The sequence below is a fragment of the Hyla sarda genome, chromosome 12 (genome assembly GCF_029499605.1).
Source record: "Hyla sarda isolate aHylSar1 chromosome 12, aHylSar1.hap1, whole genome shotgun sequence".
Taxonomy (NCBI): domain Eukaryota; kingdom Metazoa; phylum Chordata; class Amphibia; order Anura; family Hylidae; genus Hyla; species Hyla sarda.
Window position 1 is genome coordinate 61,208,450 of NC_079200.1, and position 15,054 is coordinate 61,223,503.

General features: G+C 42.2%; 1 protein-coding gene across 5 annotated transcripts in view; it reads right to left on the reverse strand.

Annotated features, from left to right (window-relative positions):
- Positions 1 to 15,054, reverse strand: part of RBBP8NL (RBBP8 N-terminal like) — a 42,692-nt gene that overhangs the window by 14,845 nt on the left and 12,793 nt on the right. For all 5 annotated transcript variants that reach the window (XM_056547739.1, XM_056547740.1, XM_056547738.1 and 2 more), the window contains exons 3-6: positions 5,630 to 5,672; positions 5,133 to 5,228; positions 4,901 to 5,013; positions 3,874 to 3,958 (exon numbers count right to left, since the gene is read on the reverse strand). In XM_056547739.1, the coding sequence (XP_056403714.1) occupies positions 3,874 to 3,958; positions 4,901 to 5,013; positions 5,133 to 5,228; positions 5,630 to 5,672 (337 nt within the window). The remainder of the gene's footprint in view (positions 1 to 3,873; positions 3,959 to 4,900; positions 5,014 to 5,132; positions 5,229 to 5,629; positions 5,673 to 15,054) is intronic.

Below are 15,054 nucleotides of genomic sequence, written 5' to 3' on the forward strand. Positions count from 1 at the left end.
ATATTTTTTTTAATAACATGCAATTGTAAAGTTATTCTGCATACATTAATCTATAATATATCAAAAGTTTTTTTGATGAGAGGTACCCTTTAAGCAGCAGCACACATGCTCAACTCCCAAACATTGCAGATTTCAGCGCTTGTACAAGTTCTGTGGAGAATGAATGAAGCAGAGGCCAAGCATGCCTTAAAAGTTCTCCGGTGTTTAGATCTACCCCCGTAGATCAGCTAGCTAGTCCTCTGCTGTGGATAGGTGATAACTTTTTGCCGGTGACTTCCTCAAGCACACATGGGAGGTTGGCCTCCTCTGTGGAAGCAGATATGCTTCTCCATTAGAATGCTGGCCATACAGCAATTCATCACATCTACACAACCTGTATTAGTAGGACATAATCCAACAACAAATAAACTATATGTAAAAAAAAAAAAAAAAAAGGCAAGAGCCCAAAACTATATTAACCTACAATGACCCGCCTTAAATCAAAATAATAGGTACCACGATATAGGACAAAGTATAAACTTTATTGGCAAAATCAATGCAATACATATGAATAAACCCACCCAAAGGACGATTTAAAAACACAGTGGTGGGGGAACACAGATAAGGAAAATGTATAATGATGTCATACATAGATATCGGAAGCACAATACACTCACAATGAATGCATTGGAGGTCATATAAATGCAAACCGAGGTGAATACCTCTATGTGATTATATAAATATATTATGGGGACCAATATCAGTAGATATAGTACAGTAATGTCTCCTTCTTTATGAAAAATACAATAGGAACACCTATGCTGGTGACCACAGTGCGCTCTAACAAACACAAAAGACCCACCACAGATAGGTACTGTTGCACAGCTGTTCCCCCACCTCACACTCCAACGCGTTTCGCCCTGCTTCTTCCGGGAGTGTTTTTAAATTGTCTTTTGAGTAAATTTTTTTATGGTGGGTTTATTCATATGTATTGTATTGATTTTGCCAATAAAGTTTATACATTGTCATATATTGTGGTACCTATTATTTTGATTTAAGGCGGGTCATTGTAAATTCATCACATCTGCCTGTGAAGGCTAGGGTTTTATGGATGCATTTTCCCATCTACAATATATTAATGGTATTATTGCAGTGCTTGACAAATTTGCTAAGAATCTAGGAGCAAGAAAAAAATTTTTAGGAGCCAGGATGCCGCAAATTGCATCATGTGATGTCACTACGAAACGTGGTTATGTGATGTCATAGTCATAACTGTCTCTTCATTTCTCCTTGTGTGTCACAGGTATTACTACTGTGCCCTCATTTCCCCCTGTGTGTCACATTCCTTACTGTCCCCTCATCTCTCCCTGTGTCAGTTTTACTTACCTCTGCCTCCATTCCCACGCTAATCCCCTGCTCTGCCTTGTGTTCAGCAATGGATGTCTTTGGTTTGTGCTCCGGTGCCAAATGACTGCCACAGCCAATCAGAATCCTCGCCGTGACACTCTGTATTCTGGAGTATGGAGCACCACAAAAGAGGCCGCTTATAGGCTGCTCCGGTAACACCGAAGAACCGACCACAGGCGGAATGGAGGATCAATGCAGGAACGGAGGTGGAGGTAAGTAAAACAGTTTTTTTTTTTCTTTCAAAAGATGAACACTAAAACATTAAAATGGGCTGACAAAAAACTGTGATTTGTCAAGCACTGTATTATTGTATCACAGTCATGATTAAAGTGGTACTCCGGTGGGAAACTATTTTTTTTTTAAATCAACTGGTGCCAAAACATTAAACAAATAACTTCTATTTAAAAATCTTAATCCTTTCAGTACATATCAGCTGCTATATTGCTCCAGAGGAACTTGTATAGTTCTTTTCTGCCTGAGCACAGTGCTCTCTGCTGACACCTCTGTCCATGTCAGGAACTGTCCAGAGAAGGAGCATTTCCCCACTGCAAACCTCTCCTGCTCTGGACAGTTCCTGACACAGACAGAGGTGTAAGCAGAGAGCACTGTGGTCAGACAGAAAAGAACTTCACAACTTCCTCTGTAGTTTACAGCAGCTGATAGGTACTGGAAGAAACATGATTGTTAAATAGAAGTAATTTACAAATCTGTTTGACTTTCTGGCACCAGTTGATTTAAAAACATTTTTTTTCCACCGGAGTACCCCTTTAAGGACTATGGGACCAAAACACATCTGCTCTGTTTTTGTTGCTGTCTTTTTAATGAGAAAACATCAAAAATTAGAATTTTATCTATTGGAGCTGAAAGTTGCTTTCTTTGCATTCTTTACCCATGAGTCTGGGGGACATCTTTTGTGCTCCACATGTATGGGAGATACCAGTGGATGCATAATAGTGCTGGACTCCCTTTGGTGTAATTAATGACTTTTATTCTTGAAACAATTCCTTTAAAGGGGTACTCTGCTGCCCTGCTTCCGGAGCTCCGCACCCCAGCGTCCGGAAGTTTATTGTTCCGAACGCTGTGTGCGGGCTTCCGTGTACAGGGCCGCCCTTCGTGACATCACGCCTGCCCCCTTGTGACGTCACGCCCGCCCCCTTAACGAAAGTCCCATAGACTTTCGTTGAGGGGGCGGGTGGGTGTGACGTCACGAGGGGACGGGCGTGACATCACAAGGGGCGGCCCTGAACACGGAAGCCCGTACACAGCGTTCGGAACAATAAACTTCCGGACGCTGGGGTGCGGAGCTCCGGAAGCAGGAAGGCAGCGGAGTACCCCTTTAAGAATAAATATTTCTCAAATTAAAGGAGTATTTTGACCAAATTTATCTTATCAGTATGGGCATGTCAATCAAGTAGACAGACACATTGGCAGCTCTCTCTTCATCTTTTCATATTTGACCTAGATTGCAAGCAGGGTGGGACCCCCACCTATCAGACATTTATGCTGTAGATCTATCATGTTGGAATACCACCCTTCCACATTTACATGCATATAAATATAAGAGGGATCTGATGACCAAATATACATGAAATCTGATCTAATACATCGACTTTTATGTTTATGACAATGTATTTTTTGCTGAAAGAAAAGTGATCCGACTGGAAACAAATGTCGGCCCATTACAGACCAGTGGAACCTGTTGGTGTAATCTGTACACACCCTCCTTCTGCAATTATATGCTCACATATGGATGGAGTCCAGGGAATTTTCCATAGTTGAAGACGGAGCTATGTCCTTAGTAGCTAGAGCTACTTCACAAGGATTGAGCAGTATACCACCATATGGATTTTCTTGCTAATCTCTTTGCCCCATAATGGGCATACCTAATGGAACTAGATGGCAGAAAGCTGGCATCTTATGCTTTTGTCAAAAAAGGGAATAAGGTGCTTTGACAGCTCCAGCTATGCTAATCTGCCGATCACATTGATACAGGCTTGTAGCTGAATTGCTCCAACCAATACAAAGAAATATCCTTATACTGGCACACAATAGAGAAGTTCCAGTGGATGGTTTCTCTCTATGGCAGTGTTTAGAACTGCAGAACTTTAAAGGGGTACTCCATTGGCCAGCGTTCGAAAGTAAATGTTCCAAATGCTGTTTTCACTCTGCGAGGGTCAGACACACCCCTTGTGACATCACGGTCACGCCCCCTCAATTCAGGTCTATGGGAGGGGGCATAATGGCTGTCACGATCCCTCTCATAGACTGGCATTGAGGGGGCGCGTCCGTGATGTCACGAGGGGGCGTGGCCGACCCCCACAGTGCGAAAACAGCGTTCGGGACATTACCTTAGAATTCTGGCCAGTGGAGTACCCCTTTAAGTTCTATCAAGGGCATGATGGGAGATGTAGCTTTGCAACAGCTAAAGTAGCACAGGTTGAGGACCACCGTGCTAAAGCATAGAAGCTCTATAAAATGATGTTATACCTGATATTCATCTCGGCACATTTGACTTTCCTCAGCTCATCCAGTAGAGTCTTGTTCTCGTCCTTCAACAAGTTAATTTCATTTGCTGCAAAACAGAAAGAACGCGTTGACATGTAGAATTTAAATCTGCCCATTGCATATTCAATTGCAAACAATCCATAACTGTGAATGTAATTTTATGCAGACCCCCCACTACTCCCTACTATGGCTTTGTTACAAATTACTGGGGGATGGGGCTAATATACTATTTATGGCCCAGATTTACTAACGCTTTCTAATAGTTTTTTTTTATTTTCAGCCTTAATAACCTTATAAATATTACACCAATTATTAATAGTAAACCAAGTATTACACCAATTATTAATATTAAACCAAATATTACACCAATTATTATATTGACACCAATAACCTAATTCTTTGATAGTGTAAACTTAAAAGGGTATTCTGGTGGAATACATTTTTTTTTAAAACCAACTGTTGCAAAAAAGATCCTTCCAGTGCTTATCATCTGCTGTACCCCTGTCCGTGTCAGGAATTGTCCCGAGCAGGAGAGGTTTGCTATGGGGATTTGCTCCTTCTCTGGACAGATCCTGACACGGAGAGAAGTGTCAGCAGAGAGCACTGTGGTAAGAAAAGAACTATGCAACTTCCTGTGCAGCATACAGCAGCTAATAAGTACCGGAAGGATTAAGATTTCTAAATAGAAGTAATTTACAGATGAGAAGTCTGAGTGGAGTCTGATAAAGCGAACCTGCATGAAACAGCTGTATATCCAATCCAGTCTGTGGTCGTCTGTTTGTTTGCATTGTCCTGCACTATTCTAATCCTCGGATGCCCACAATAAAGAATTAAGTTTAATACTATGCAGAGGGTGAGTGCCATGAACTTTTTCTATTACCTATTAAGATCAGAATTCTCAGGTCTGTTCGTAAGGGCAGATAATTATTCTTTATTCTAGAGATGTATTACAGATTGGAGGCAAAAACATGAATCTAGCGGAGCATCTGTGTGTTCATTATGTACTCACTTAGAGATGAGATCTGCTGAAGATTGTGGAAGTGACAGTTTTCGTATTCATGCTGCTTCTTCTTTGCTAGTTCTTGGGTTACTGTGCACCGATCACATAGACCAGCTCTCAACCTGAAGACCAAATAATAACATGTGAAATATGATGCTAAAGCTTAATAGATATATATTTGTTTTTATATGGAGATGTACATACAAATAGAATAAAAGACAAGCATCTGGAGCAAACTCACCTGTTTTCGAGCACCTTTATGTTTTCATTCAGCACTTTTAGCTGCTCCCTTAGTACATGGTTCTTTGAAAATAACTCTTCAACCCGTTGCGAGTCTCTAAAATGGATCAACAAGTGAATACACTGTTAACCTCTGTCTTTGCAAGCTGTATCATGTATACACATAGCTAAGTTTAGTAACCTCAGCCACCTGCTCATCTGTAGAGTTTATTACTATTTGTTCTTTATACCATAAAATACGAAACTTTTATTGCCTGTCAAAGACATTTTACTCTTTGTGTCACAACATTTTTTTAGGTACCGCAATGGGAGCAAACAATATGCCTGTAGTGCTTTTTTCTTCAGGCAGAGGGAGCAGGAGAATTGCACAGTCTCAGACTGTTAGCCAGTTTATTTACTTGATAGTGTAATAGTGTCCTTCATAAAGATATCAGTGGGAACTCATAAATCACATATGTATGAAAGCTGAGAGAAATAGTTGGGTGGAGTCTGACTTACCGACACTTCTCCATTGTTAATTCTGTGAGCTTGGCTTGCATACCTGAAACAGTAGAAGTCATAGTTATTTACTGCTAGGTAGTAGATCCAAATGGTTGTTCTTAGTAGATATTAGTAAATATTCGTAAGTATATTTTGCATATACACAGCCATTGATCCACATCGATCACCATAATGTAAAATATATCCTTTACTGATTCCCTGTTAGTAATCAAGTAATATTTATGTAATAAAATGTTTCCAATACATTTTCAATGGATTTTAAATGATTTTGACTGATTACTTTCATTTTGGTCATATCATGTACACAGCTGTTACTATGTTCATTTTTGGCTGGTTAGTTGTCCAGGTCATCCATAGTAAAATTTCCAACATTTTATGGTTCACTTTGTCTGGACAGCACTGGTTCTGTATGCCATGTGGCAGGTAAGTAGACATTGGAAGGAAGTACATACAGGTGGAAGTCTGTAGCAGATTTTATCGCTTGTTTACCAAAGGAGTGGTTAATAATTAGAGTAACAGCATTGTTGCTTCAAGCAAGAAAGACAATGTAACATTAAAGAACGTACTACATGTAGATCACTAAAATTCACCTAATCCAGTTCAGGAGGAACAATATCAAGCAGTTTAAAGCTCTTTTCACATTAGTGTTATGCTCCTTCCAACAGGCCTTTGATATATTTTATGGCAAAAATAGAGGAGTCTGCATCTTTGCCATCAGAAATACTGGAACCACAATAGACCCTGTTATATGTCAATGGGGTTCATCACAATTTTTGGCATCCAATCATGGGATCCTATCATGGGGTATATACTAAAGTGGACAGAACTTTAATTGTAAAGATTTCTATGTGATACCTGTGCCTATGTTTTTTTTCTGTTTGGAATAAGTGTCTTGTTAGAGGGTCATTTACATTAGATTCATTTTGGCTGAAACCACAGATTTCAGCAGGATTAGCTATCCATCTAGTATGTATGGGGACCTCTCAACTCTCCCATGACATCAGATGTCGGGGAAAAGAAGGATCAAGTAGCTGGATTTCCAAATGCCTAATCTTTTGTTCTGAAGGGAGATAAGCCGCAGATATAGAAGTGTGGCAGTGGCCTTCCACCCCTTGTATTTCAGAACTCATGCATTATCAGCTGAGCCAAATGTGCATGTATGTGAGGGGGTTGGGAGGAATAGCTGTTAGCCAAAAGAGCATTCAACTCACAATTATCTGAAGTGAATGACTTCAATAAATATTTGTAGAGTTGTCTTCTATCCAATTGCTAAAAAATGTAATTCAGGAATTTAGTAACTGTGGTCCCTTGGGCCCACCAGAGGAAAATTATTCTGAGGGCACACTTTCTGTCTATATAGGATGTACATCCTACACGTTTTTTGTAAATGGCAAGTGGCAAGTGACTGGCTCCAATGCCTCATCCAAATGTCTGCTGGACCTTTAGAGGGAACCTGAATGTGCCAGAGGATTTTTATGTTTCTGTGGAAGATGGTGACACATGAGTAATGTTTTATTTTTCTTTATAACAGTTTTTATCATTTTGTATGATCTTCTAAATCTCTCTGTGAATAGGAAATTAACAGAACACCTGTTTGCTTTAGACAGTGTGCCAAATTCTGTAATGATCCCTCGATTTCCCCTGTGGATAATATAAGCAGTCATGTGATATACCTCTATACCTCCTGTGTTTTATACCTAACTAGCTGAGTACCCGGCGTTGGCCGGTTTTTCCTTCCTAATCCTTGTTGGGGAGGAAAATCAACAAAGGAGTAAGCTTTTGATTTCAAATCCCATCCTCATATATTGTTGTCATATCCCTACCCCATATACCATCCCTATATCATGACCTCCTATCCCGTGTTCCTATGCCGTCCTCACATCCCGTCCGCATATCCCGTCCCGACCTCATATCCCGTCCTCATATCCCCACCTCATATCCCGACCTCATACCCCGTCCTCATACACTGTCCTCATACCCCCTCCTCCTATTCCGTCCTCCTATCCAGTCTTCCTATGCTGTCCTCACGTTCCTTATATTCTATCCTCATATCCTGACCTCATGTCCCATCCTCAGGTGGGACTGATTTGTGGTGAAGATATTGTAAGCTGAAAATAGAAGGGGACGTGCCTTTGTGGGACTGGGCATGATTTGCAAGCCAGACCGATGCACAAAAAGGGTAGAGAATAGCAAAGGAGTGGGGCTTAAACAGTGGGCTTGTCTTTGTGAGATGGGGTGTGGCTTGCAAGCCGGACTGACACATTCACCAGGAGATACAGAGCGGAGCTTGTGGAGTAAGGTACTGGAAGTCCCATATACTTGCATGGGACTTGAAACAAAAACCCATCTTTTATATAAGGGTGTAGGTAAGGGTTAATTTAACTATCATATATTTTTATTTGACATATAAGTAATGTGTGTACCAGGTATCATTGAAATATCTCCAGACGTACAGAAGTTATGCCGGAACATACATTTTTCCGTAGATTTGTATGGGACTTTAAACAAAAACCTGACCCTCACAAATGGGGGTAGTTAAGGGTTAAATTAACTATCCTATATTTTTAGTGGACATATAGGGTTCACATCGCGTTTTGTCCCATACGGGACCGCATAGTGCAGGGGGAGCTGAAAACTTGCGCTCCCGTATGCGGTCCCGTATGTAATTCATTTCAATGAGCTGACCGGAGTGAAACGCTGACTCCAATCGGCTCAATTTTGCCCCGTATGCGGTTTTCCACCGGACCTAAAATCGTAGTCGACCATTCATTGAAATGAATTACATACGGGACCACATACGAAGGCATACGTGAGCGCAAGTTTTCAGCTGCCCCTGCCGTATGCGGTCCATTATGGGACAAAACGTGATGTGAACCCAGCCTAACATGTGACCAAGTATTATCGAAATATCTCCAGCCGTTTGGTAGTTATGCAGTAACATATATTTCCCATAGACCTGAATGGGACTTTAAACAAAAACCCAGACCCTGGCAAATGGGGGTGAGTAAGGGTTAAATCCCTTATCCTATGTTTGTTGTTGACATATTAGTACCACGTGTGCCAAGTTTCATGTTAATATCTTTAGCCTTTTGGACGTGATGCTGGAACATACAGACACACATACATACATACATACACACACACATACGCACACACACACGCATACACACACACACGCATACACACACAGACATACATACATACATACACACACACATACACACACACATACATACACACACATACACACACACACACGCATACACACACATACACACAGACATACATACATACTTACACACACACATACATTGAGTTTTATATCTATAGATACCACACACATTGCTGATCATTACTGTGAAAATATTCTCTGCCCAAGTACTTGAGACACGTGACAAACCAGTCTGACTGGGTTCTGGCTTTTTACACAATTCCAACAGCTATTTGCACTTCAACGTACACTGTGTTTGTGTTCTAAGAAAATGTGACATTGAAAGAAGTCCCAAATACTTGTTAAATTCCATGTACCTTAATCTGGTTTGAGGTGATGAAACGTCTGGTCACACATCACAGACAATATTGGGTTGAAGGGTTTATGTTACAGCGTTGTTACCTTAAAGGGGTACTCCACCCCTAGACATCTTATCCCCTATCCAAAGGATAGGGGATAAGATGTCTGATCGCGGGGGTCCCGCCGCTGGGGACCCCCTCAGAAACAGGTGGGTGCTGAATGCTATATTGCGGGGGTCCTCAGCGGCGGGACCCCCGCTATCAGACATCTTATCCCCTATCCTTTGGATAGGGGATAAGATGTCTAGGAGTGGAGTACCCCTTTAAATCTACAGGACTATAGATAGACATGTATAAAGGAAAACAAGGGTCATCTCAAGATTGCCCTAACTGGACCCTGGTCAAGTTGGAAAAGGTGGAATGACCTGAGAGATATGTCTGGGGCCTTACTGGAAGGATATTCATTGTACACAGGAGGCATGTGGGAGAAAGTACCACAATATGATGCCAACCTCTCATCAGATGGCAAATATCTTACTTATCCTAGACTTGAAATAGACTAATAGGCTACTTTCACAGATGTCCGAAATGCTGAAAATTTAGTGGAAAAACATGTGTATTTGGGTATAAATTTGCTGCAGTATAAACAGAGTTGAAAAAAAAAGTTGCAGATTCAGCTGTGGAGTAAAAATCCGCAACAATAATATATTAATTATAAATTAACTCTGCAGATTTAAATCCCGACCACAGATTACTTTCTGCATGGATTTCATCCAGATTTTTTCCTCAACAGGCGCAGAATGATTTCTTAAAGAGGACCTGTGGCCAATCCCCAAAAAATGAAATTGCCGTATTATAAAATAACTTCGGGTGCCCTGATCACACACCTTTTTACAGTTTCTTGATATGCCCTCCCAGTTCTGAAATATGAGGTTTTATAGTTTGACTGACAATTCAGGGAATAAGTCAGATGGGCGTGAACTTAATTTTAATAATGAAAAAACTACATTTTTGCTCACCACTTTGATGACTCCCGTAGTGCACTGATCTTTTGCGAAAGTGCTGTGCCGAATTCCATACAAACAAAAAAGTAAAGGATCCAGCACGTAAATGTCTGTAAATGCCCTTAAAAGTGAATCTTCCTTTATTAGAGCATATGAAAAGGTAGCAACAACATGGACATGAATCTCATACAGAGAAGATTTGACGCGTTTCAATGCTATATGTTTTATTCATAAATCTGAGACTTATGACTAATACGCACGGCATCGAAACACATCACACCAGGGCTCAAGTCCTGCAGGAACGCATGGGAACTGAGTTCCTGCACTTTTTCCCCAGCAAGAACCACATTCCCATTAGCAGGAGCCCTGCAGGACCAGCCCTTGAGTGGAAATCTTGGAGGAGTTCCCTCACTTTTTTTTCCAGGACTTGACCACTGCGTCAAACCCTATCTGTATGAGAAGTATGTCCATGTTGTTGCTTCCTTTTTATATGCTCTAATAAAGGAAGATTCACTTTTAAAGGACAACTGCAGCACAATATACACTTATCCCTTATCTACAAGATAGGGGATAAGTGTTTGATCGCGGGGGGTCTGACCGCTGGGACCCCCCTCGATCTCCCTAAAGGGGCGCCGCCATTAGTGCTCATAGTGAGCGCTAAGGCGCGTAGCGTCAACTTAGAGGTTGACGGTGACGCCCCGTCTCCTCCCCGTCCCAATACAGTTCTATGGGGGAGATGGGGAGGCAGGAACACTGCCTCCCCGCCTCTCCCATAGAGATGTATGGAGGAGGCGTGCCGGCCGCAACGTCATGCTGCGGCAGGCACGCCCCCTGCACGGCAGAGCTACGGCACAGCCGCGGCCCCGTACAGGAGATCACAGGGGGTCCCAGCGGTCGGACCCCCCCCGATCAAACACTTATCCCCTATCCTGTGGATGGGGGATAAGTGTTAATTACGCTGCAGATGTCCTTTAAGGATATTTATGTGCTGGATCATCTGCTTTTTTGTTTTTATGTTATTTTAATAATGGGAGGGAATATCAGGTGATGGGTGGGTTTATACAGTCAGGGGTGTGTATTAGGCATACACAGCCCTCATTGTACCACCTCCACCACCCTGACTGTATAATCCCACCCATTGTCTGATAGTCACTCCCATTATTATAATTAAGTTAACGCCCATCTGACTAATTCTCTGAATTGTCAAACTATAAACCCTCATATCTCCGGAACGGGAGGGCGTATCAAGAAACTGTAAACCGGTATGTGGTCAGGGTGCCCTAAAGTGTTAATGACAACAAAATATCTTTTCTTTTTTTATGTGGAGGTGGTGCCCCCCACCTCCACAAAAAAATATATATATATATATTTTGTTGTCATTAACACTTTAGGGCACCCTGACCACATACCGTTTTACAGTTTCTTGATACCCCCTCCCAATCTCAGGTCCTGTTTAAAATCTCATTTTTCGCATGAAAATCAATACACGAAATACAAAGCATATACAACCTGAGTAAAAGCAGGCATAGAGTTTTAAATACAGTGGTCCCTCAAGTTACAATATTAATTGGTTCCATGACGACCATTGTATGTTGAAACCATTGTATGTTGAGACCAGAACTCTATGGAAACCTGGTAATTGGTTCTGAAGCCCCAAAATGTCATCCAAAAATAGGAAAAGGTGAGGATTAAAGAAAAATAAGTAGATAACTAATACAGATAAAGCAAGTCCTTACATATAAAAGTAATAAAGATCTGCTGGGAGCTGTAAATCACTGTCTATGTCAGTGTTTCCCAGCCAGGGGGCCTCCAGCTGTTGCAAAACTACAACTCCCAGCATGCCCAGACAGCCGCTGGCTGTCCGTGCATGCTGGGAGTTGTACTTTTGCAACAGCTGGAGGCACCCTGGTTGGGAAAGAATGGTTTATGTAGAGGACAGGAGCTTCTTCAGGGTCCTATACAGTACACACAGTGTCCCAAATGGAGCCCCCCTTACTTGGTGTCCAAAAGGAGCAGCTAACCCTGGCACCTTACATGCGCATTTCACTTCAGCTCCTTTTCTCTTTAGTCAATTATACTAAGGATACTAGAAAGACTACTTTCTATGTTTTTTGTGACTTTGAACTCCTGAACTCTGCTTGCTGTCAGTAAATTAGAATCTTGTTTACAGCAAAAAAAAAATAATAATAATTATAGATTTTAGCAAACTGTCAGGGCAGGAGAGACCTTTATGTTGCGGATCAGTGTAGCTCACAGAGGATTGTCTGGACTAGGTCTATGCAGTCACTGGCAGCAAGAAGAGATCTTGAAAATAATGAAAAATTTGAATACCATGTATATTAAAAAAATTCTCCAATACGAGGAAAATTAGTATATGTCCGGCACCGCTAGTTTAAAGAGAAACATTGCGGTATACTGGTGCGCGCATTCAAAGAGCGTACCTATGATATTACATTAAAGGCGTTATCCAGGAAAAAACTTTTTTTTATATATCAACTGGCTCCAGAAAGTTAAACAGATTTGTAAATGACTTCTATTAAAAAATCTTAATCCTTTCAGTACTTATGAGCTTCTGAAGTTAAGGTTGTTCTTTTCTGTCTAAGTCCTCTCTGATGACATGTGTCTCGGGAACCGCCCAGTTTAGAAGAGGTTTGCTATGGGGATTTGCTTCTAAACTGGGCGGTTCCCGAGACACGTGTCATCAGAGAGCACTTAGACAGAAAAGAACAACTTTAACTTCAGAAGCTCATAAGTACTGAAAGGATTAAGATTTTTTAATAGAAGCAATTTACAAATCTGTTTAACTTTCTGGAGCCAGTTGATATATAAAATGAAGTTTTTTCCTGGATAACCCCTTTAAGGTTCCCCAGGTAGCGGTGCAGTAATCCAAGTATGTAGAGAAGCAAATGTAAATTGTATAAAGAAGCAGAATGGAAGACGCACTCACCAGGAATCTTGCTGGGATGAAACAACTTCTATTTATTAAAGCATGCGGTGCAGAAATTCAACAGGTACATAGTTACACAGGGAGCTGTAGATGGAAACAGGCAGGGGGCGTGCAGGGGGTGGCAACTAGTTTCACGCACATGGGCGCTTCCTCTGGCTCGCGAGGAAACTTTGTTTTATACACAAAACATAAAACTATACCCTATATCTGAAGAGGGGGAATGTGCAGGAAAATAACTTTCTAGGATAGTGGTCTCCAAGCTCTTGCAAAACTACCACACCCATCATGCCCGGACAGCTGCCCTCATAAACTTATGCTACAATATCACAACTGAGTGTTTACATTCACAGAACCAGCAGGCTCCATCCAGCATGTGACTGAGCGGAGAGACAAGTCTATTCATGAGCCGCTCTCCTCCGACCTGGAGAACAATGCCGTCTCACCACCGGCCTAACCCGTTTATCCAACGCAGCCCATTTCACTCTCTCTTTCCCAGGACATTTTTCTCAGGGCTCTCAGACGTGTCTCATCTCGTCCTTAATAGACAAGATAAATCATTAATCCTAACTTTGGCCTCAGAAATGATTCCGAAGGTGATGGAGACGGTTGTAAGATGCCATCCACTAAATTATATGAAAGGTGTATACCACAGGAAGGAAAGTTCTAAAGGACAATTGGGGGAGATTCATCAAGGCCTATGATGAGGAAAAGACCAGTTGCCCATAACAACCAATCAGATCGCTTCTTTCATTTTTCAGAGGCCTTTTCAAAAATAAAAGAAGCAATCTGATTGGTTGCTATGGGCAACTCAGCAACGTTTCCTCTATACAGGTTTTGATAAATCTTCCTAGGGCTGGGCGGTATGACCAAATATGTGTATCACTGTATTTTTGTAACTAATGGCGATTCCACGGTATATAATGGTATCCCCCCCCCCAAAAAAAATTTGTTTATTAGCCCAGTGCTGCGCTGTCTCCATCGGGGTACTACTCACTTCACCCGCAAGCGCTGCCCTCCTCGTCCCCCCTTTGTTGCGGCCGCCAGCGCTGACACTCTATACTGTATCCCTATGCAAAAGGTAAACAAAAATAAACTTTAACGCATGTTCCTACATTGGCCTTACGCTCTCCCTGGGGACGTGAACGTTGGAGAGCCATTAGCCTATCACCGGCTGCAGCGATGTTCCGCCTCGGCCAGTGATAGGTTGAGCCCACTGTCATGTAAGAAGCCGGCTTCTTACATGCAAGTGCGCTCAACCTATCACCGGCCAAGGCGGAACATTGCTGTGGCCGGTGAGAGGCTGACAGCTGTCTGACGTTCCATTCCCTAGGAAGCTGGTCCGGACCAACGGGGAAGGTGAGTTAAAGTTTATTTTGTTTACCTTTTGCAGCCCGGGCATAGGGATACAGCTATAGAGTGTCAGCGCCGGCGGGCCGCAACAAACAGGAGGACGAGGAGGGCAGCGTTTGCGGGTGATATGTGAGTATTTACCCCGATGGTGACAGTGCAGCACTGGGCTGATAATTAATTGGGGGGGGGGGGGGGGGGGACAGAACAGCGCTCGCTGGTCACATATGATTAGTTCCCCGATGTGGGGACAGCGCAGCGCTGGGTTGATAATTCATTCCTGAGGGGGAGGGGCCAAACCGGTATTGCGGTATGGGGAAAAATTAATATTGTGCAGAACAAAAATTTCGGTATTCGGTATGATCCGGTATACCGCCCAGCCCTAAGTCTCCCCCTACCTGACATGAGGGTGGGGCGTCTGTACAAGGGGGTGTGGCTTCTGCTAAAGTGTAGTGGATTTTTAAATGAATTTATTATTTGTGCAATCTCACTGCACTCAATGGTTGGTCTAGAGATCCACAAGGCAAACAGTGAATAATGGGCCAAATCCAGCACACATTGGGTGACAATATTATACAGTTGGTACATTTGATATTGGCATAAGGGAAAAAGTG